Source organism: Polypterus senegalus, chromosome 10, assembly GCF_016835505.1.
Source record: "Polypterus senegalus isolate Bchr_013 chromosome 10, ASM1683550v1, whole genome shotgun sequence".
In the NCBI taxonomy this organism is placed as follows: domain Eukaryota; kingdom Metazoa; phylum Chordata; class Cladistia; order Polypteriformes; family Polypteridae; genus Polypterus; species Polypterus senegalus.
The window spans coordinates 169545727-169569811 of record NC_053163.1 but is presented as its reverse complement, the minus strand read 5'-3'; the positions used below and the strand labels follow the sequence as shown (position 1 = coordinate 169569811).

General features: G+C 41.3%; 1 protein-coding gene across 2 annotated transcripts in view; it reads left to right on the top strand.

Annotated features, from left to right (window-relative positions):
• Positions 1–1466: 1466 nt before the first annotated feature.
• The window catches only part of LOC120538030 (carnosine synthase 1-like), a 56481-nt gene continuing 33862 nt past the window's right edge, over positions 1467–24085 (top strand). Inside the window, exon 1 of one of the 2 annotated variants that reach the window (XM_039767417.1) lies at positions 1467–1561. Coding sequence is in view for 1 of the 2 variants with exons in the window: in XM_039767416.1 (XP_039623350.1) it covers positions 1559–1561 (3 nt within the window). In the remaining variant the exon portion in view is untranslated. The remainder of the gene's footprint in view (positions 1562–24085) is intronic. The other variant, XM_039767416.1, reaches the window with a different exon arrangement.

The following is a 24085-nucleotide window of genomic DNA, read 5'->3' as shown; positions in this document are numbered from 1 at the left end:
TTACTGAATTACTGACATTCGAATGTCAATGAAAATTTTCTTTTCTTTTTTTTAATCTTTCTTCAAAAAGTATATCAAAAAGCAAATAATGTCCCAGGAATTAAGTGGTAAACGGGAAGGAAACAGAGAGTGAAAGAGTGAAATCCGAAATCCTGCAGCAGGTGCCGCTCTTCAAACACCTCCTGCATTTACGCCAATATATCCTCTTAAATGAATGGCCGCCTTTTCACAATTTTTCAGTATGCGATAGCGAAAATCCTGAAATAAAATAGGATGTAGGAAATTAAACATCGCTAAATAAATCACAGTGTTAAAAATTAACCAGAAAATACACGGCCTATGTAGAACACTAATTAAATAAGAGGTCAAATAATACCGTGACGGTTAGGCAACCGTCTTTATATGTTGTTTACAGGTCGTAGTTTAGGACAAACGCCATATCGTTCTCAAACTTATCTCAAAGTGTCATTTTCTTGTTCTGTGGAAAATAAAAGTTTTAAATGATAAAAAAACATTTGAACATACGTAACCATCCGAGAAATGTGCTTGCTTTTTAAAGCAAACCAACGAGGTAAGTTGTTAGAAAGACGCTACCTTGCCCGCCATATTTCCCACATAAAGAGAAAGGTTTTGTGAAAACAACAAATGCTTACGTCTGTAACTATATGAAACTAAATACTAGTTATTCATTATAGAATTAATATGATGTATACTTACACATTCCTGCGGTGGGTTGGCACCCTGCCCGGGATTGGTTCCTGCCTTGTGCCCTGTGTTGGCTGGGATTGGCTCCGGCAGACCCCCGTTACCCTGTATTCGTATTCAGCGGGTTAGAAAATGGATGGATGGATACTTACACATTTGTAGCAAAATAGCTCTTATTATGGATAAAAGTTACAGCGGAATGCGTTGTTGTAAAGACCAAGAAATTAATGTGAGAGGAAGTGCCCTGTCATTAAATTTAACTTAACTTAAATGTGTTCAATTCACAGTATAGTTTTTTTTACTTAGAATCTAAGTTATAAAAAATGTTTACATTTAAAGAAAAATAATAAGTTAACATTATTCTTTTTTTTTATTGAATTAGAATTAAATAATCAATAAAAAGGGTACAACCTATTTATATTAATTAAGGTAATGATTATTTTTTATTATTATTTTTCACACATGCAAGATTTATTTTTTACAGTGTACATGCCATTACTATTTCTAACAGTGTGCATATAATATGAAAATATGGCGTCTCCTCTGCTTGGTTGTAATTGCATTACGTGTTTGCTTTTGCTAGTGAGTATGAACTACATTTTTTTAATTAGTGCGATGTCGGACTTCTACCTGATTTGCAAGAGTATCAGGTCAATATTTAAATACTCAGCTATGAGCCTAAACGCGATGTCAGCGTCCTCGCCTCCTCCCACCACCAAAGACCCTACTTAGCCGATCCCATTCGTCCTGTCCCGTCTCGTCTCGTTTTGGACCTCGCTCGCTCGCTCGCTCTCTCTCTCTCTTCCAGTCACTTGAGATCAGGCAAGCGGCCGCAGCGCACCGCTGAACCATCATGGTAAGTGCCGTCGCGGAGCGTCTCCGACAAGTGTGAAATAAAACTCTGCCTGGGGGTCCGTTTGGGGGGCATCGCCGGAACTGTGCTCGTTTATTATCTGAATTAAACAGAAGAAATGAGAAATAAATAAACAAAGTAAATACAAAGTAACGGAGCTTTTAACACTTGCGAAGTTATACAGAGATTATTTTATAAGGGAAAATACGGGCTTCGTATGTGCAGATTACACTTGATACCGCGTTTAGGCCGATAAGGATCGACGTGAGGGTGCGAAAATACAGAGCCGGCATTGTGGAAAAAAGTGCAAGACGGATCAGTTCGCTTTCTTTCTTTATTTCTTTCTTTCTTAATAACAAATTGATACAGTTTTGAATTCGATGTAGTTTCATTCGAAAAAAAAATAGAAAGCAACGTCTTTAACGGAAAGTGACAACTGCGCGTTTGTATTCTGGGAATAAAGTGTAGAGGAAAAAGTTGAAATTCAAAAGAAAATGCTTCGGAATGGCTTTCGACAGGAAAATGCTGTGGAAAATGATTAACAGCATTTACCTAAGAAGAATTATTATTATTATTGTTATTGTTATTGTTATTATTGTTATTGTTATTGTTGTTATTGTTATTGTTGTTATTGTTGTTTTGTTGTTGGTGGTGTGTTGTTATGGTTTTGTACATTTCAAAATGTTAAAGTTAGTTAATGTAAAACCTCTGCGATTTATAGGCCAACGTTTGAAAATATTCACAATTTTTATTATACCTTCACGCTGTTTATTTACATTTTTAAGGTAACATTTATATTTGCTCTGACTCTTAAGTTACTTATCATTTAAAGCAAAAATCCTACAATGAGATAGATATATGTGAAAGACACGATAGATAGATAATAATACTAATTATTATTAGATAGATAGATAGAAAATAAATACTAATACTAATTATTATTATTAGATGGATAGAGAATGCATTATTATTATTATTATTATTATTATTATTATTATTATTATTATTATTAGATAGATAGAATATATTATTAGAAAGAAAATAAATGATTATTATATAGATGGATAGAGAATGCATTATTATTATTATTATTAAAGACACCAAATGAATAGAACAGGTGCTGTATAATATACAAATAAAAGGTGTTATATCACACAAACACAGATAAATATGAAAGGCAGTTTAAGCTATAAATTAATAGATTTTAAAAGCACTATATAATAGCTAAGTTGATAGAACAGATATGGTATTACACATAAAAAAGTCATTGCATCCCACATACGCAGATAAACTGTATAATAGATCGATAGAGAAGTTGTCATAGAAAATGGACAGACAGAAGGAATATTCAATTAGTTTTATATGAATAATAACTTCAAGTTATAAATGCAGGACATTTTGCTAATAAATAAAGATATCTAAATATAAACAAGATAACAGTTCTCTGGGTGAACGTGTTTTCAGTTTAGGGAGCTCCACTGAGTCCCAGACTTTCTTTCGCTGCCAAAGACACGGCTGTCACTTTCGTTCGCACTCCCTGCACTCCATCCCTTCCAAAACGCACAGTTATATCAGATTTTGCTCCTCATATATTTTGCAGCCTTCCTTTCATAGGTCAGAGGGTTCAAAATGACCAACAGACCTAAGTGTGCCAGGCCAAGCTTTTCGCGTCTCTGATATTTGAGCTGTTAAGAGAGGCCGTGGGAGTATTTACCCGGGCTGACTTTTCCAAATAGTTCTCTGATATTGTACACCAAATAACAGTCCGAGAGGCAGTGACAAAGAACAGGAGGTGTGATGTCTCATTGGAACTTTTTCACCCATAAGATAATAAACGTCCATCTATGTTGAGGGTCACAGAGAGGCAGCGCCTTTTCCCATTGCAGGACAGGATGCCAGTTTTCGTCAAGGCGTGCTCATTAACACTGAGTTGATTTGTAGATGCCCATAAAACTAGCGAACATTTCTTAAAATGTGTGAGAAAAACAAGAGTAAGACAAACTGATACAGGTACAGGAAAATGTGCAAACACACAAACAGCACCCAGGCAACTGCCAAGCTTGCCCCGTAGATTTAAACCCAAGATACTGGAGGTGTGTGACTCTGCTACTGACCACTGTGCCACGCCACCAACAAAAAACAGAACGGCTGGCACAGTGATGGTGCTGCTGCCCTGCAGTAAAGAGACCAAGGTTTGTATCGCAGGTGTTCTCCGAATCGGCTTTGCATGTCCTCCCTCTGGCCCTTCCGGTTTCCTCACACAGTCCAAAAGCCTGTCAACTTTCTGGAGAGGCTCCAACTGCCCTGGGATTCTGTCCTGGATAAGTAGGGTTAGGAAGATGGATGGATGGATGGATAGATAGAGAGATAGGTGAGGTCAGGTCAGGTTGGGGAGCAAGCACTGGTACAGTGCGTTGCCGCACCCACCACACGACGAAACAGCTCCTGGTCGACAACCCCCCCATTTAGACACACAGTCCAGTCCCACCATCTGGAAATGACCCTCTATCTGCCGCAGCCAGATGTTACCTGGGCGTCCCCTTGGCCTGGTCCACCCACTTGGGTCCTCAACAGTGAAGGTTCAGTGAGCCGGACGCAGTGCAGTAACTGACGCTCCGTCACAATGTGCCTCATTCGGGACTCCGTCAAACCGGCGGGGCCCAAGGATTCTCCTGAGAGACACAAATGAAGGAGTCCAGTCTTCATCTCAGTTCACTACATGATGTCCATGTCTCACAAACAGGAAGCACCAGGACTCTAAAGACTTGGACCTTCATCCTTTTGTAGAGATACTGAGGGCACCACACACCCCTTTCCAGCGACTTCATGACACCCTGTGCTCTAACTAATCTGTCTACTGACTAACAGATCTTGACTTTGCTGACAATGCTGTGATCTTCGTGGAGTTAATGGAGGCTCTGATTGGGGCTCTTGAGAGGCTGAGCGAGGAGTCTGAGTATCTGGGCTTGTGAGGGTCCTGATAAAAACTAATATCCAGGCCCTTTAATGACCTCGTGGGCACAGCCATCATCAGTGTGTCTGTCTGTGGAGAGAGTGTCGACCTCGTCATTGAGAGGTTTACTTACCTTGGCAGTGACATTCATGTCTCAGGTGATCAAGAAACCAAGGACCACTCTAACAGTGGGTCCCGCTGGTTTGACTTTGTGTTGCTCATGGAGTCCCGAACGAGGCACATGATCTGCATTATGAGGGAGCGTTCGTTACAGCACTGCGGCCATGTGGCGCGATTACCCGAGGGTGAGCCGGCTTGCATTGTTGAGGACCTGAGCGTCTGGACCAGGCCTCGCAAAACACCTGACTGCGGCAGATAGAGGGTCATTTATGGCACATTTATGGTTTGGCCTGATCACGTGTCTGCATGGATTGCCAATCAGCATCCCAAGCTGTTTCGTTATGTGGTGGGCGCACTGTACCAGTGCATGTCCCCCAACCTGACCTGGCATGAGGTTGAGTATTTACTCTCCAAGAGCCTGAAAGTTGTGTTACCTCAAATCACATGGCAGCTGTCTTTCCATCATTAAATATTAGTTAATTATAATCCCTTGGGAATGCATAATTTACATTTATTACACAGTATGAACATTAAAGCGTCTTGCAGCATCCACATCAAGCCAGAAGTGCGTTCACATTGAGAAGATGCCCAACCTGTGCCCAGCACTCCTTTAGTGTGCCATTAGTGGGTTTGACCATTGGTCGCTATAATGGAGAATAATATCTATTATCAGGTTGATAATAATTTTTTTTATTAGTGTCTCACAATATAAATGTTTACACAGTTAGGGAAGATATTGTCTAACAATCTCATTTTTAAAATACATGGAATCCGAATAAGGCAGATGTTGCTCTTGGGAATTTACAACTTACTAGATCAGGTTAGATTACTGTGACAGGAAAGGGGGAGAGCTGACCATAGCGGTCCATTGTGAGCAGGGACACTTTACATTCTGTGAGAACTCAGTCTGGACTGGAGCAAACAAGTACATTTCTGAATCTGAGACTGAAGAAGGTTTGAGAAGGCAGTTTACGACTTCATTACCTGAGTATCCTTTGTTTCTTGTTTGGGCGACAGTGAGGCTAACAAAGCATGGAGTAGAGTGTGTGTGGGTGTGTATGTGTTGTGTGCTAAATTGTGCCTGAGCTGTTTCATTAGGGATTACACACTCACTGATTGAAGAGAGGAGTCAAGAAGCCACAGTATTTCTGTAAATTAAAGCTAATTCAGAGCTTACTCTCTGTCTCTCCCTCTACTCTTTTCCATCCATGAAAGAACAGGCCAGGCTGTCACTTTCTGCATTCAAAGGTTATGAGAGAGATGAGGAAAGAGCAAGCCAGACTAATAAACAATCATCAGAGAGCCATGTCACAGCCTACAATCACATTGTCTTACTTTGACCGACACTCACATTTGTATTGTGCTGATTTTTCAGCTATTTTATCTGTGATCCATAAGGAAGAAATGGATAACCTCCTGCCTGTCCTGGTGCTCTGTCTAAATGAATGGTGGCAGAGGTGCTGAACTCCAACAGCCGTTAGCCCTGACAGTGTGGTAATATTGTGGGATTTGGGGTCTTCTGCTGTGGTCAACATAACAAAGAGTATAGTAAAAAGGAAATGGGGTCTCCCAAACACCCCTTCACGGCAAAACAGTTGCAATGGGCATTTGTTTCTCACCAGCTCTGTATGTGGTCAGTTCAATCCACCCAAACTACACCTTTTCTTATGTTCAACTGCTATTTGAGCAGATCATGAGAATGAAAAAGAGGCTGAATCACTTCGAGAGACAGAATCAGTTAGTAATGGGCATTAATAATAATAATAATAATAATAATAATAATAATAATAATACATTTTATTTATTTTGAGGTGCCAAATCAGAGGAAGGTGCACCAGCTGGCCACTTGGTGTACCCTGAAAACTCTTATCTAGAATTCTTTGAAAATCATGGAAATTATTGTGGATTTTAGGCGACAATATTTTGGTCCCACTAATGCATGTGGTGATAACATTACCTTGCATTTGTCATTCCAACAGATGGTGCATCAGAAACATTTGTAGCAATAAAATACATTAAATGTTTATGATGATCCATCTGTTGGAATGACAAAGACATAGCAGCTGGACAGACACACAGACACTTGTCCTTTAGTTAAGGTGGACTAGCTCTGAACCCATTTCAGACGGGTTGAAATCTAAGTAATTAAGATAGACCTCAGCATTAATGTTTGTAGTGCACCTGCTACTGGAATGCATTTTTATAATGCTTTCAGTAATAAAATGTATTGCATGTGCCATTCCAACAGATGGGCGGCACGGTGGCACAGCGGGTAGCACTGCTGCCTTGCAGTTAGGAGACCCGATAGGGTTTGCTTCCCGGGTCCTCTCTGCATGGAGTTTGCATGTTCTCCCCGTGTCTGCGTGGGTTTCCTCTGGGTACTCCGGTTTTCTCCCACAGTTCAAAGACATGCAGGTTAGGTGCATTGGCGAGTCTAAATTGTCCCTAGTGTGTGCTTGGTGTGTGTGTGTGCGCACCCTGTGGTGGTCTGGTGCCCTGCCCAGGGTTTGTTTCCTGCCGTACCCTCTGTTGGCTAGGATTGGCTCCAGCAGACCCTAAATGACCCTGTAGTTAGGATATAGTGGGTTGCATAATGGATGGATGGATGGATTCCAACAGATGGCACGTCAAAAATATTTGTAGTATTAAAATGCATTAATACAAATGTTTATGATGAGCCATTTGTTGGAATGACAAAGACATAGCAGCTGGACAGACACACAGACACCTGTCCTTTAATTAAGGTGGACTAGCTCTGAACCCATTTAAGACGGGTTGAAATCTAAGTAATTAAGATAGACCTCAGCATTAATGTTTGTAGTGCACCTGCTACTGGAATGCATTTTGTAATGCTTTCAGTAATAAAATATATTGCATGTGCTATTCCAACAGATGGCGCATCAAAAATATTTGTAGTATTAAAATGCATTACTACAAATGTTTGTGATGCGCCTTATGTTGGAATGAGAAATGCAATGTCTATTCCTCTGTTATATGCCATTTGGCATGGTATTTGTAAATGTAAAATACATTACTACACATCTTTGTGATGTTCCATCTGTTGGAATGAAAAATGCAATGTATTATGCACATGGACAGCTGCTTTAAGTAAAGAGACTTACTAGCCCAGCTTAAGCAGACCAAACGATTACACTACGCCTGTGCCATTCATCAAAGTAGTTGCCCACCCACCGTGCTGCTTTTTTTATTGGTGGTATCCCCTCCTCAGCTGCAAACCCTTGTGGAGAATATGGCCAGAATATCACCAACACCAAGTGCTCTTATCACTGTTCCTTGAACGTATTATCTTGGAGATTCCCATGTTCGTTATTTTTGTTTGTTGACACTATAGTTGCTGTTAATTATATTGTTTATATGTGTGTCAGGTATTTATTTTATAGCGTCCCACCTGTACAGCCTTACCTGTATGTGTTTAAAAGTTTAAGAAGACTCTGTTCAAATAAATTTTAAAGGTGCAGGATTTCTGATTGCTGGCTATTTACTCAGGATGTTCTCAGGTTAATCACTGCTAGTTTTATGATATTCCACCTAAGCTACATATTCAGGTTTGAATTGTAAATTCATTCTTGTGAGTTTGCATATTAAAATCTTCATATTGCTTGTTATTTTATGCCATGCAAATGCATCATCTGTTGAAGTGACAGAGACATGACAGAAACAATCAGACACCCAGGCACACAGACACTTGTCCTTTTATTAGAGTGGACTAGTCTACTGCAGGTTGAAATCTGAGCAACTAAGATAAAACTCAGCATTAACATTTGTGGTTCACAATCTGTTGGAATGCATTTTATAATGCTTGCAGTAATAAAATGCATTGCTTGAAAAGATTGTGGTGCACCATCTGCTGGAATGACAAGTGTGATGCATATGTCTCTGTTATTTGCCATTTGGTATGGGATTTGCAAAAGCAATGCTAACGTTTCAGATGAACCACCTGTTGGAATGGAAAATGCAATGCATTTTATTACTAGAAATGTTTGTGATGTGCCGTTTGTTGCATTTGACAGAGGCATGGCACCTGGACGGACACACAGACACTTGTCTTTTCATTAAGGTGGACTAGCTGTGCTACCCTACTAATACAGGTAGAAATCCAAGTAATTCAAACAGACTTCAGCATTAATGTTAGTAGTGCACCATTTATTGGAATGTATTTTGTAATGTTTTCAGTAAAAAATTGTATTACATATGTCATTACTACAAATGCATTATTACAAATGTGATGAATCATCTGTTGGAATAACAAATGCAATGCATATGCCATTTTTTTTTTTTTTTGCCATTTGGTATGGGATTCATAAGCACAATGTTAACGTTTGTGGTGTGCCATCTGTTGGAATGGAAAATGTAATGAATTTTATTACTACAAATGTTTGTGATGCACCATTTGTTGCAATGACAGAGACATACCAAGATCATGGATGGACATACAGATAGCCAGACACACAGACACTCGACCTTTTATTAAGGTGGACTAGCTGTGCTACCCTTTTAATATGGGTTGTAATCTAAATAATTAAGAAACTGCACTACAAACATTAATGCTTTGGTCTATCTACTGGGAAGTATTTTGTAATGCTTTCCGGAATGAAATGTATTGCATGTGTCTTTCCAACAGATAGTGCATCACAAATATTTGTAGTAATGAAATGCATCGCTGCAAATGTTTGTCATGCACCATCTGTTGGAATATCAAATGCAATGCATTTCATTTAGTATGGGATTCATAGGTGCAATGTTAATGTTTGTGATGTGCCACCTGTTTAGTAGTACATATAGATAGCAAGTGTCAAAAGAGGTGTGAATTTGATTGATGACTTTAAGCCCCGCCCCCAAATATGATGGATGACATTAAGCCCCGCCCCCAAACATGATTTATGAAATATGAAGATATGATTTATGAAATATGAAAATATGATTTATGAAACTATGAAAATATAATTTATGTAAATATGAAACTATAAAAGTATGAAAATGTATTTATAAGCTATAAACTTAGGACACGTGGGTTTATTTTATAAACATTAGGTTCAAAATTAATACTGTGAAATTAAATATACACTTATCTTGCAGTCACAGCTATGTGTAACTTTCTGAAAATATTCACAGACCCGCGCTAAGATATAAACTCACGACCTCATTTTATAAACATTAGATTCAAAATTAATTATTCATTAATTAAATACAAACATGTCTTGCCGTCATAGCTATGTGTAAACTTTCTGAAAATATTCACAGACCCGCGCTAAGATATAAACTCACGGCCACGTTTTATAAGCACTAGATTCAAAACTAAAATTATAAAATTAAATACTGTATACACTTATCCAGCATGCAAAGCCACGCATATGTACGACTACATAAAAACGCTATAAAATATTCACACAACCGCTCTAAGTTATAAACTAATAGTAAGAAAATATACTGTAATATCCCTTCCCAGACGGGCAAGTGGTAGTAAATTATCAAATAAAAGAACTAATCAATGGTTTATATTCACTTTCCTTCTTACTTCAACAAGCTGACAACCACAACGTAGGCAGGACAAAGAAAAACCCTACTCCCATACAAGAAAATAAAATTTTCTAAAAACGATTTTCAATCCACCTATAAGTTATAAGTTCACGACACAGCCAACTCAAACCAAACTAAGCTCAAGGCATAGCCGTAACTAAAAACGATTTTCACTCCGCCTCCAGTTATAAGTTCACGACGCGCGTCTTTATCTTTCCTGCACAGACTAAGTTACAAGATCACGACGCAGCCCTAACTAAAAACGATTTTCACTCTCCCCTCTAAGTTGTAAATAGTAAGAAAATAAATATACAGATTTCTAAAAACGTTATAAGCTGCATTAGAATCAAAAGCACGAAAATACATGGCCACTCCAAATGCCTGAACACCTCTTTGTAAATTTCACCGTTTCAAAGACTCGTTTTTCAATTACGTACTTCCCCCTATCAGAATGCACCAAACATGATCGATGACGGCCTGTCTCTTAATTTAATTACCAGGCCGTGACAAGCCAGTGCCTTTCTGATTACCGGCTGTTTTAGGCATCAGCCAGACGTTACAGCAATTAGGCCCCCAAAGGGAGTCGGCGCCCTTCATGTTCACACCCCGAATCAATGCGATTAAGAATATATACACTCCTTCTGATTTTTACTAAAATTCTTAACACGCTTTTCAGCACTGTCTCCCCACTAAAATTAAATATACAATTTTCTAAAAACGATAGGGACTCTCTGCTCTAAGTTATAAGTTAACCACACGCGTCTTTATTTGATAAGCACTAGATTCAAAACTAATATTAAATATACAGTACAATTATCCTGCATGCAAAGCCAACGCATATGTGTGACTTTCTAAAAAATATTCACTCCTAAAGTTCTAAGTTATAAACTCACCATACACGGCCTCATTTTATAAACATTAAGAAATTAAATACAGTATATACACGTCTTGCCGTTATACTGTAGCTATGTGTAACCTTCTGAAAATATTCACAGACCCGCTAAGATATAAACTCACGACACACGACCTCATTTTATAAACACTTTTCATGCTTTTTAGTCATGTATAGTTCTGCGTAGCTGTAACTGTCTTAAAAACTCTATAAAGTGAAATATTCAATTAACCGCAAGTGTGCCTCCTTTTATAAATCCGGGGAAATTAATTTTCTTTCACCGCCATGAGAACACATTTGGCCGTGAATTTTAAAGGGAAACAAACTTTCTTTCACAGAACATGGATACCTCTGGTGTTAAACTTCAGTTGATCAATAGCGAGAATCACGAAGCACCCGGCCATGTGACCACATTTGGCCGTTAATTTTAAATGGGAACAAACTTTCTTTCACAGAACATGGATATCTGAGGTGTTAAACTTCAGTTGATCAATAGCGAGAACCACGAAGCCCCCTGCAAGGCGAACACATTTGACCGCTTGGGAAACAAACTTTAGTGTTAAAATATTTATTGTAACAATTCATGCTTTTTATTTAATGAAATCGGAAAATCATACGATTATTAAACCAACCCCACACCATTCAAAGGGGTTTGAGAATATAAGTTGCCTTTAAAATTCATAAGACCCTGCTCTTTGTTAACTCGTTAATCGGTTAAATGTCAAAGCCTTGGCTTTGCATGCAGGATAATTGTACTGTATATTTAATATTAGTTTTGAATCTAGTGCTTATCAAATAAAGACGCGTGTCGTTAACTTATAACTTAGAGCAGAGAGTCCCTATCGTTTTTAGAAAATTGTATATTTAATTTTAGTGGGGAGACAGTGCTGAAAAGCGTGTTAAGAATTTTAGTAAAAATCAGAAGGAGTGTATATATTCTTAATCGCATTGATTCGGGGTGTGAACATGAAGGGCGCCGACTCCCTTTGGGGGCCTAATTGCTGTAACGTCTGGCTGATGCCTAAAACAGCCGGTAATCAGAAAGGCACTGGCTTGTCACGGCCTGGTAATTAAATTAAGAGACAGGCCGTCATCGATCATGTTTGGTGCATTCTGATAGGGGGAAGTACGTAATTGAAAAACGAGTCTTTGAAACGGTGAAATTTACAAAGAGGTGTTCAGGCATTTGGAGTGGCCATGTATTTTCGTGCTTTTGATTCTAATGCAGCTTATAACGTTTTTAGAAATCTGTATATTTATTTTCTTACTATTTACAACTTAGAGGGGAGAGTGAAAATCGTTTTTAGTTAGGGCTGCGTCGTGATCTTGTAACTTAGTCTGTGCAGGAAAGATAAAGACGCGCGTCGTGAGCTTATAACTTGGAGGCGGAGTGAAAATCGTTTTTAGTTACGGCTATGCCTTGAGCTTAGTTTGGTTTGAGTTGGCTGTGTCGTGAACTTATAACTTATAGGTGGATTGAAAATCGTTTTTAGAAAATTTTATTTTCTTGTATGGGAGTAGGGTTTTTCTTTGTCCTGCCTACGTTGTGGTTGTCAGCTTGTTGAAGTAAGAAGGAAAGTGAATATAAACCATTGATTAGTTCTTTTATTTGATAATTTACTACCACTTGCCCGTCTGGGAAGGGATATTACAGTATATTTTCTTACTATTAGTTTATAACTTAGAGCGGTTGTGTGAATATTTTATAGCGTTTTTATGTAGTCGTACATATGCGTGGCTTTGCATGCTGGATAAGTGTATACAGTATTTAATTTTATAATTTTAGTTTTGAATCTAGTGCTTATAAAATGTGGCCGTGAGTTTATATCTTAGCGCGGGTCTGTGAATATTTTCAGAAAGTTTACACATAGCTATGACGGCAAGACATGTTTGTATTTAATTAATGAATAATTAATTTTGAACCTAATGTTTATAAAATAAACCCACGTGTCCTAAGTTTATAGCTTATAAATACATTTTCATACTTTTATAGTTTCATATTTACATAAATTATATTTTCATAGTTTCATAAATCATATTTTCATATTTTCATAAATCATATCTTCATATTTCATCAATCATATTTGGGGCGGGGCTTAATGTCATCCATCATATTTGGGGGCGGGGCTTAAAGTCATCAATCAAATTCAAACCTCTTTTGACACTTGCTATCTATATGTACTACTCCTGTTGGAATGGAAAATGTAATGAATTTTACTACAAATGTTTGCGATGTGCCATGTGATTCAATGACAGAGACATATCACGTGGATGGACACACAGATACCCAGACACACAGACACTCGTCCTTTTATTAATGCGGACTAGCTTCTCATACAGTTTGAGTAATTAAGACAGACCTCAGCATTACTGTTTGTAGTGCATCATCTGTTCCAGTGTAGTTTGTAATGCTTGCAATAATGAAATGCAGATGGTGCATGGCATATATATACTCAGCAAAAAAAGAAACGTCCTCTGACTTTCAACTGTTTTTACTTTCAGTAAACTTAATGTGTAAATATTTGTATGAACACTAAAAGAGTCAACACCATAAGACATAAACTAAAAATGTTTCACAATGTGTCCCTGAATGAAGGGAGGCTCAAAATCAAAAGTACCAGTCAGTATATGGTGTGGCCACCAGCTGCTTGAAGTACTGCAGTGCATCTCCTCCTCATGGACTGGACCAGATTTGTCAGTTCTTGCTGTGAGATGTTACCCCACTCTTCCACCAAGGCACCTGCAAGTTCCTGGACATTTCTGGGGGGAATGGCCCTAGCCATCGATCCAAATCGATCCAACAGGTCCCAGACGTGCTCATTCCTTCGACGATAAACATGAATCCGTCCATCACCCCTGGTGAGACAAAACCGTGACTCATCAGTGAAGAGCACTTTTTGCCACTCCTGTCTGGTCCAGCGAAGGTGGGTTTGTGCCCATAGGCGGCGTTGTTGCTGGTGATGTCTGGTAAGGACCTGCCTTACAACAGGCCTACAAGCCCTCAGTCCAGCCTCTCTCAGCCTATTGCGGACAGTCTGAGCACTGATGGAGGGATTGTGTGTTCCTGGTGTGACTCGGGCAGTTGTTGTGGCCATCCTGTACCTGTCACGCAGGTGTGATATTCGGATGTAACGATCCTGTGCAGTTGTTGTTACACGTGGTCTTCCACTGCCAGGATGATCAGCTGCCCTTCCTGTCTCCCTGTAGCGCTGCCTTAGGCGTCTCACAGTGCGGACATGGCAATTTATTGCCCTAGCCACATCAGCAGTCCTCATGCCTCCCTGCAGCATGCCTAATGCACGTTCACGCAGATGAGCAGGGACCCTGGGCATCTTTCTTTGGGTGTTTTTCACAGTCGGTAGACAAGTCTCTTTAGTGTCCTGCGTTTTTAGAACTGTGACCTTAAATGGCTACTTTCTGTAAGCTGTTAAGGTCTTCACGACCATTCCACAGGTGCATGTTAATTAATTGATTATGGTTAATTGAACACTCATGGAAAACATTGTTTAAACCCTTTACAATGAAGATCTGTAAAGTTATTTGGATTTTTAAAACATTATTGTTGAAATGCACAGTCCTGAATAAGGGACATTTCTTTTTTTGCTGAGTATATATGCAGTAATAAAATGCAATGCCTTATGTTTCTGTTATAGGGCATGTGGTATGGGAGAAGTAAAAGCAGTGTTTGTGATGTGCCATTTGTTGCAATAACAGAGACACAGCAACTGGACAAACACACAGAAACATATCCTTTTATTAAGGTGGATACTGTCCATTTTGGCGCATTATCCCAGTAGATTATCCAATGCGTATTTTGATGAACCATTCTGCATAGTTTCTTCCAATTAAAAGCTACTTTAGATTTTTTTTTTTAATAAAGTTTTGCTTGGCACAGACATCACAGCACTTGAATCAATTTGTCAAAGTCCCCAGTCAGCACATACCTGAGGCGGTTATGGGAAAGGCAGGAATAAGAAAGAACAAATTCTGCCATTGCAGGACATTGCATTTAAACAACTCGAGGCAGAACGTTCAGCTCTGCTGTACCCCTGCGTGTGTCAAAAATAGAGATTGGGGGATGCCAGAGAGAGAGAGAGAGACGTGCATTTGAAGCTTTTCTTTAATCCCCCGCCACCCCCTTTTTCCTGATCCGTTTGAGAGTGCGTTATAAAGCCTCTTATCATATCTCCACTCTCCAATCTCTTCGGCTTCGAATGGCTGGTTAGTGGGTCAGTCCTAAATCAACAAATCCCTGCCTGTCTGCTCTCATTAAAAAAAAATACAATCTGATGTGGTCGTGATAAACGTGCAGCAGAGCAGATGATCGGGACTTAGCCACGCTGAGGTACAGGAAAACCTGGCACTTTGGAAGTGACCCACAGGCTTTCCTTTCTATTTGTTACTCTGAGCATTTGAGTAGACCTGCATGGGCTTAACGTTCAATTATGTTATTCGAAATAAAACTGCTTAGCAAGTGGCGCAGCTTCATGGACTTCAGTTCAAACCCTGGGCTGCTGTCTCCCTGCCTGTGTGCTCTTTGTATGTTCTCCTGTTATCTGTATGGTTTTTTCCCTACACATTCCAAGCACCTCTAGCTTATCTTCCTTGCGTCTTTTCCATAAGTTGTCACTGATGTGAGCCGGCGGTTTGTGCAGCTTTATCTTATGCCTTGCGTAAAAAAAAACAAATTTCTTAGTCTATTGTAATGGTGGAAGAACTGAAGAGAGTGGATTCCTCCAACTACAATGTCAGCTTTTCTTCCTGGCAGTCCACAGAGGCTTCCCACCCAGTCCTATGGATCTGCCAGCAAGATTGGATCAAACAGCCCACATCCAGGCATGCAAAGCCTGCAGAGATTCACCCAAAAAAAAAGGGGCTACTACAAAATCCTAAATGAAGGGTCTGAAATCTTCTAATTTCTAATAAATTTGGAAACCCCTTCTCGAAAACATGCTGTCATTATGGGGTATTGACAGTGGATTCATACCCAAAAATGGGACAATTCCTCCTCCTTGTCCCCCTTGAGTTTTGGAAACAAACTGAAAGAAATGGATTCCAGTAGTTGTCCTCCTACCGCAAGGCCTCCTTTTCTTCTTTCATTGTCTTCTAAGTTCTGCTAACTGCCTGGTTGACTGTTTTCATAGAAATGAATGACAAACACAAGCAATCCACCGTCTGCACACATCCAGAAATGTTCATGTTTTAGATAGCAATTGATGCGTTTTTTCTTATTAAGATGTAATTAAATTGATTTACAAATATAGGCAGAATGTTACTAGGGTGGCATGGTGGCGCAGTGGGTAGTGCTGCTGCCTCGCAGTTAGGAGACCCAGGTTCAGTTCCTGGGTTCTCCCTGCGTGGAGTTTGCATGTTTCCTCCCACAGTCTAAAGACATGCAGGTTAGGTGCATTGGCGATCCTAAATTAGATAAAAAAAAAAAAAGCGCTATATAAATGTAATGAATTATTTATTATTATTATAAATTGTGCTTGGTGTGTGTGTGCGTGCCCTGCAGTGTGCTGGCGCCCTGCCCGGGGGTTTGTTTCCTGCCTTCCGCCCTGAGCTGGCTGGGATTGGCCCGGCCCCGTGACCCTGTAATTAGGATATAGCGGGATGGATGGATGAATGTGATTAATGTTTCTAAAAGCTATAACTGGTAGAAATCACTTACTTTAAAAATATGATTCACCCATGGCTGCAGCCCCCCTTTTTCAGCAACCATTGAATCCTCCTAATGGTCATCTTCCTTAGCTTATCCTTAATTAACCATTTAAAATGTCATGTGGTTATTAGAGAAACCTTTGTAATTGCATTGGCACCTCAGAAACTGGCATGGCGGCACAGTGTGAGTGCTGCTGCCTCGCGTTAAGGAGCTCAGGGTTCACTTCCCGGGTCCTCCCTGCATGGAGTTTGCATGTTCTCCCCGTGTCTGTGTGGGTTTCCTCCCACAGTCCAAAGACATGCAGGTTAGGTGGGCTTGTGATACTAAATTGACCCTAATGCATGTGTGTGTGTGTTTGTGTGTGTATGTGTAATGGACTGGCGTCCTGCCCGAGGCCTTGCGCCCTCTTCTGGCTGGGACAGGTCAATTAAAGGAGACAATTTTTAAGAGAAATACCCAGCAGGAAGAGGAGAGTCCACTGGTCCAGACGGAGGCGGTCATGTTCACTGGACTCCTAGGTGGATGTAGCAGAAGCAGATTATAAGAGAGGCACATATGGCATTGTGGATTTGGATTTTCATAATGTCATAAGGTGCCGCTCTTTTGCAGAATGAAGGTTATTCCATGCGACAGATGAAACGAGAATTGGAAGATTTCATACAAAGGTGCCAGTTTTCCCTTGAGAGAAGAAGGTGAAGTGGATCTGACCAGGATATAAAAAAGAATGGGAAGGCCCAGTTGAACAACTGCGAAAGAGGAGTGTGTAGTGTGGGAAACAAACTCCTTACAGGTCCTCAGTTGGCGCTTTTTTTTTTGTTCGCTTAAACTGACACCAAAGGCTACCATCATTTGTGACCGAGAAATGACAACCACGGGATGCCAGCCTTAGAGGCTTAGAGTTTCAAAGAAAAAACTGGCAATTAAAAGAAAAGTTTAAAATAGACAAAAGTATGCAGACATTCGGCAAAAGATGAATGGGAAAGAGTATTATGGTCAGCATCCCGGCGGCTCTGCGCTGGTATCTGGAAGGTTGCCGGTTCAAAATCCTGTTACTGCCAGAAGGGATCCTACTGAGCAGGCCCTTAACCCAAAAATTGCTTTGGTGGGTGGCGCCTGTACAATGGCTGGCTCTGAAACCCCCAAAAGGTCGTGTGACAAGACAATTTGCCTTCAGGGATTAATAAAGTGTATCAAATTATATATATAAAAAAAAACAAATCACTGGGTTTGTATTTAGTGAAGAAGACAACTGAGGACCTGTAAGGCGTTTGATTCTCACACTTCACACTCTGGTGGTGTGCTTCTTCTCTTATGCAGGTGCCCACCTGGAATCTTCTTCTTCTTTTAAATGTCCTGCTCTGATTGAGTTTGCGCTCTTCTCTCAAGACCGTAATGGACACCTTTATAAGAAATCTTCAATCTCTTGGTGATCTTTCATGTGGAATTGCCTTCATTTTGTACAAAAACAATAGACGTCCTTGTTTCTTGAGTCAGCTGTTTCATTTTGGCCATTGTTGAACCCAGAACTGAGCTTTAGGGATGCCACTACCTTGTACAATACAGAATAAGAGGTGTTAGCGGTGCCAATGCAATGACAAAGGTTTCTCTAATAACCAACAAGCATTTTGATGTGACTAATTAAGGAAGAGCTGCGGGAGTTGGCTATTAGGACGCTGAAGGAACGGCTGCCCAATACAGGCCTATGCAGTCATAAGTGAAAAAAGAATTAAAAATCAGTCATTTCAAGCAGGGATAGCCATTAGTAATGTCTGGACAGTAGGTTTTCATTCAATTTAATGGCATCTTGATAATAAAAGGTGTCAGCTTCTACCAAAAAGATTAATATTTCTTGGTGCGCCCAAATTTTTGACTGGTGGTGTATTGGGCAGTGCAGTGGCATAGTGGGTAGCACTGGCACCTCCTGGATTTGGGGTCATTGGTCTTGCCTGTTTCATGTTTTCACTTCCTCCTTAGGGTGGTATGGTGGCATGGTGGAGGTGCTGCTGCCTGGCAGTAATGAGACCAGGGTTCACATCACGGGCCCTCCCTGCATGGAGTTTGCATGCCCTCCCCATGTCAATGTGGGTTTGCTCTGGTTTAGGTTAGGTGGATTGGTGATCCTAAATTGGCATGGGTGGGTGTGTGTGTTCACCCTATGATGGACTGGCACCCTGCCCAAGGTTTGTTCCTGCCCTGTGCACTATGCTGGCTGGGAAAGGCTCCAGCACCCCCTTAACTCTGTTCAGGACAAGGTGGTTTAGAAAATGTCTGACTGACATCCTCCTTACGTCAATATGGAGGTGTCTGAATGTCCTTTCTTGTACCTAAGAGAGAGAGCGGTTAGGAGCGGGCACTGACACAGCACATTACCGCACCCACCACACGACAGACCACTTCAGGATCCCAGATTAGGACCCGAGTGCAGCCATGCAACAGGTGATACCTCAGCACCACATCAGTTCAGATGGAGTGGAACAGTGGGAGGTTTTCTATGGTGGCTGGAGTGCCAATTCTGCCACCAATCCCCAAGTTTTTCCCTGCAGGTTGGAGGGCCGACATGCAGGGCTGGATGCAGATTAACGTCATACCCAGGACGGAGCAATTGCAGGTTAAGGGCTTTGCTCAAGGGCCCAACAGAGCAGAGACCCTTTTGGCGTTTACAGGATTCGAACCGACAACCTTCTGATTTCACTGCATTGTACCTAAGGGGGGTAGTTGATTAGTGACTCTAAATTGGACCCCCGTGTGTGTTGGTAGTGAGGGCGTAGAGCAGGATGGGACTGACTGTCAACAACAGTTAAACTGAAGTGGTCTGCCAGTGGAGCACACAACATCCCACCTGCACCACCCCCTTAGTCTTCACTGTTGCTGGTAAACAAATCTCAATAGTCCCATCTTTCAGGTCTCTGGGAAGAATTCTATCCGAAGACAACAGTATTGACAATGAAATCTAGAAGCACATTAATCAAGCATCAGCAGCCTTTGGACGGCTATGTCCTCCAAAACAAGAACCTCCATCTCCACCATGCAGTCTGTCTCACTACTCTCATCTGCAGCTGCAAACCCTGAGTAACCTACAGCCGCCACACCAAGCCACAGGAGCACGGTCATGCCTGCTGCCTTCAGCGTATCCTGGCATGATTGTTTGCCTCATTTGGACCAGCTGCAGAAGTACTGAGTCCATGATTGTCTATCACCAACTAAAATGGCTGGGGAATGGAATAAGGAGACACCAAAATAGGAAGCGTGATCAGGTTATCATATAGCGGTGCCACAGATAGAAGCTTCTCTATCTTCAAGAGCTTCCCACATTGGTTCCATATTCTGAGTGAATGAAGGGCAATTGGGTTGTTAGTATATTGACAAAAACTTGTGTTTACTGAGCACAAAGCTAAGGAATATAAAGAGGCACTGCAGATCTTTATTTCTATTGCGGGCCAAGCCTGTGTGTGTGTTCATCTGTTTGTGTCCATGTCAAGGTTTTTGTAACTTGTGTATTTGTAATAAATTGAAAGTTAGGTAAGTGCCATGCCACCTTCTGCTTTAGGTTGTTGCAGAGTCACCATTTGGATGTGTGGATGTTTTGAATTCCAAATAAATGACGTTATGATTGAATCTAATTTACAATGCAATACAATTTATTTTTGTAGAGCTCAAAATCACACAAAAAGTGCCGTAATGGGCTTTAACCAGCCCTGTCTTTTGATAGCCCCCCCCAACTCTCTAACTCCCAAAAAAAAACCCTAGTAGGGAAAAATTTGAAGAAACCTTGGGAAAGGTGGTTCAAAAAGAGCGAGACCCCTTTCCAGGTAGGTTGGGCGTGCAGTGGGTGTCAAAAAAAAGGAGGTCAATACAACACAATACACAGAACAGAACAGAAGTAATCCTCAATGCAATATAATAGTGCAATATAAATATCACACGTACAGAGCAGTATTCAACAGGAGATGATGTCACATCATAGGAGTCCTGGAGACCTTGACCATCAAGCTGCCTCCCCCTATTGGCCATTCCACAGCTGAGTCAGCGCTGGGCCAGCCAATCCAATGAAGGGACCCCTCTACCCGATGATTCCTGCGATCCTCCATCAGGGATGACTTTACCTTAGGCACGCAGAACAACTTGACAGGTGGGCAGTGGCACCAAGTGCCATATTTGAGTACAGAGAAGAGAAACAGAATAGTTGAGGGTTGCTAACAAATTCTAACTATCATAATACAGTGGAACCTCTAGATACGATCACCTCTGTATACGAGAAATTCAAGATAAGAGGAAAGTATGAGCGAAAAATTCAGATCTAAATACGAGCATTGGCTCATGTAACAAGCCACGAGCCAGGCTGTGGTTATGCGTGATGCGTTTCCCGATCCGCTTCGACTCGGGGATTCACCCAAGCTGATGCTGCCAGCGCGTCAGCTCACTCAGTGTTCCTTGTTCTCCCGTAGCGTGAGGATCTACACGTTTGTGAGCTTGTGATTTCATTGTTTCGCTGTAGCAGTTCGCTGTATAAGCGTATCCAAAAATATTGCGGACATGCAGACGGAGAATAGGAGACGATTGCCCGAGAGAGAGAGAGGCGTGTGTGAGCAAGAAAGATAAGGAGAGAGAGATGCGCGTGAGAGAGAAGAACCATCAGCTCAGTTATGCTCACATGACGCTCAGCAGACAAAGTGTATCCATACTACTTGTATTGCAGGACATCGCTCGTTTTATCAAGTCAAAATTAATTAAAAAATTTAGCTCATCTTGCAAAACACTCGTAAACCAAGTTACTTGCAAACCGAGGTTCCACTTGTATATACAGTATTTTTTATCAGTGTTATTTGTTAGGAAAATTGATTTTTATGTTGATATTTTTGGGGGTGTGTGACGATGTGGGTTCTGGCTCCACACTCCCTTTGATGTTGGAAGCACTTGAACCCAACACCGTCGATAATGTTGCCGAATGAGCTAGTCAATGGAGGCAAATTACTGAGCAAGGGGAAGGTAGAAAGTGCAAAAGTGCTTTTATTTAAAACAGTCAACAAAAACAGTGTTCATAAATAGTGCAGTTCTTCAAATTCATTAAATAAATAATCCATAAAAAGAACGTGGAGTAAAACCAATAAATAAACACAACAATCCTTTAAAAACGAAGGTTAAAATCTTCTCCTGGAAGCAGTCTTAAAACCATCAACAAATACGGTGCTCTTCTGTTAGCGTCTCACCTGCTTATCCCGTATGGGCCAAGCAGCAGGCAAGACGCTCTCTACAGCTGCCCTCCTCAAACACACGCAAGACTGGAGACCTCCCGATCCCTGGCTTCGGTTTGGCTCTCATCCCAGCCTCGAGACTTGGACTCCTTGGTCTCCAGGACGCTCACACCAAGGACTGCCACTCCAAGCCTCCCGACTTCCGCTGCCTTTCTGCGGCCTTCTGCGCTCGTCGCTTTCACCTTGGTCACTCCCGCTACCTGCTCGCTCAGCGGAGCGACATCAACACAAACACGTGGGTGTCGGCCTAACACCCAGCTTCCATGCAGCTGTCCACGAGCTCATTCGCTCGCACGTCCGCTCGCTCTTCGCGGCTCTCTCCCTCTCACCGACTTGCTTCCTCTCCTGCTCCCGGTAACCTCCGTCCTCTCCTTTCCTTTCTCTCCGATCGATTCTCTCTCTCTCTCTTTTTCTTTTTCCCTCCGATCGTTTCTTTCTCTCCCTAAAACCGACTCGCGCTTCTTTTTTAAAAACGTGAGGGGCCATCACAGCTGCAGCATTAGCCACGGGAGCAATCACGAATGTGGGCAGTTCCTCACCTGTGCACACGGTGAGAAACGCCCACATCGACGACTGCCCCGCTGCTCGCTAAACATCGCCCCTCACGAAGCCGCCTCGGGTGCGGTGATTATTTATTTAAAATCAATGGCCTTTTCTCCACGAGCTGTGGACCCATAACACCACAGGGTGCGGAACAGATTAAATGGATTTCCATTATTTTCAATGGGGAAGTTTGTTCTAGATACGAGAAATTCGCTATACAAGCTCAGTGCTGGAACTAATTAAACTCGTATCTTGAGGTTCCACTGTACTTCTGTTTTAGTGCTTTAGTGTTTCTGTGTTTAATGACTGACAACAGAGATGCAGTCTGCACAGTTATTCAGCAGCTCTAGTCAGGGATTTAAAAGCTGAGACCGAAGGGGCATCTCTTATAGTAGCAGGGAGACCAGTCCACAATTTAGGGGCCCTGTAACTAAAACCTCGACCTCCCACTGTTATTTTATTAATCCTTGGGATCATAAGCCAACCAGCATCTTGAGATCTTAATGTGCGCTCTAGTTTGCAAGTCACGATAAGTTCAGCCAGGTAAGCTGGACCTCGGCCATTTAATGTTTTATATGTTAAAAGGAGGATTTTGAAATCTGCCCTAAACTTAACCGGGAGCCAGTGTAAGGATTTAAGAACTGGAGTTATGTGTTCGTATTTTCTAGTTCTTGTAATACTTGTTGCAGCAGCATTTTAGATTAACTGGAAGTTTTATTTTCTTTACAATATTCTTTTTATTTTCAGTACTTTCTTTAAAAATGATTTCTTAATAAGTTCAGAGTATTATATGGCCATTTACACCCTGGTAGATGGTCACCTGGAGGGCAAAAGAAGTAACAACACATTGTTCCACCTTGGGACCTAGAGAAGGTAGCTTCCAACCACAGCACCTGATGGCAACTGTGTCTAAAGGAGGAGGACAGGACAGTCAAAAGAGAGATCATAAGGTTCATCTGGGGTTCACCCTTTGCTGCTGCTACCACATGCCACACATGTAACAGGACTTGTGAATCCAGAACAGGACTTTACAGCCATTAGAAAAATTACTGAGAAAGACAGAGATGGACGTCATCTTTGAACTTTGATAGACAGCCAAGAGAGAGACTGTGTGGTTGTTGATGGATGACTGGGCTAGCACCCCCTTCAGAGCTGTTTCCTGTATTGCCCCCCAGTGCTACCAATCCTATAGATGAAGAGAACTTCATAATCCTATGTTTTATGATGCTAAGGACATCAATGCTTTTACTCTCGCCTAATAATTTTTCCACCAAAAGCTGCTTCGCCTAAATGTCGAGCTGAACATTTCCAGACACATGTGCACTAATATCCATTTCCTGGCCCACTTACTCTGGTCAGGGTCATGGAGGCCACAGCTTATCTTGGCTGTAACAGGTGCAAGGCTGGAATGACCCCTGAATGAGCTGTCAGTTAAGCACAGGGTCTGCTTAAACTCACCGGGCACATGTCTATGGAACTTGTGAAGTAGGAGAATCTGGGGAATGTGGGGGCTGGACATGCCAGCTCTATCCATAGAACACATCATGCCAGGACCTAAACTGGGATC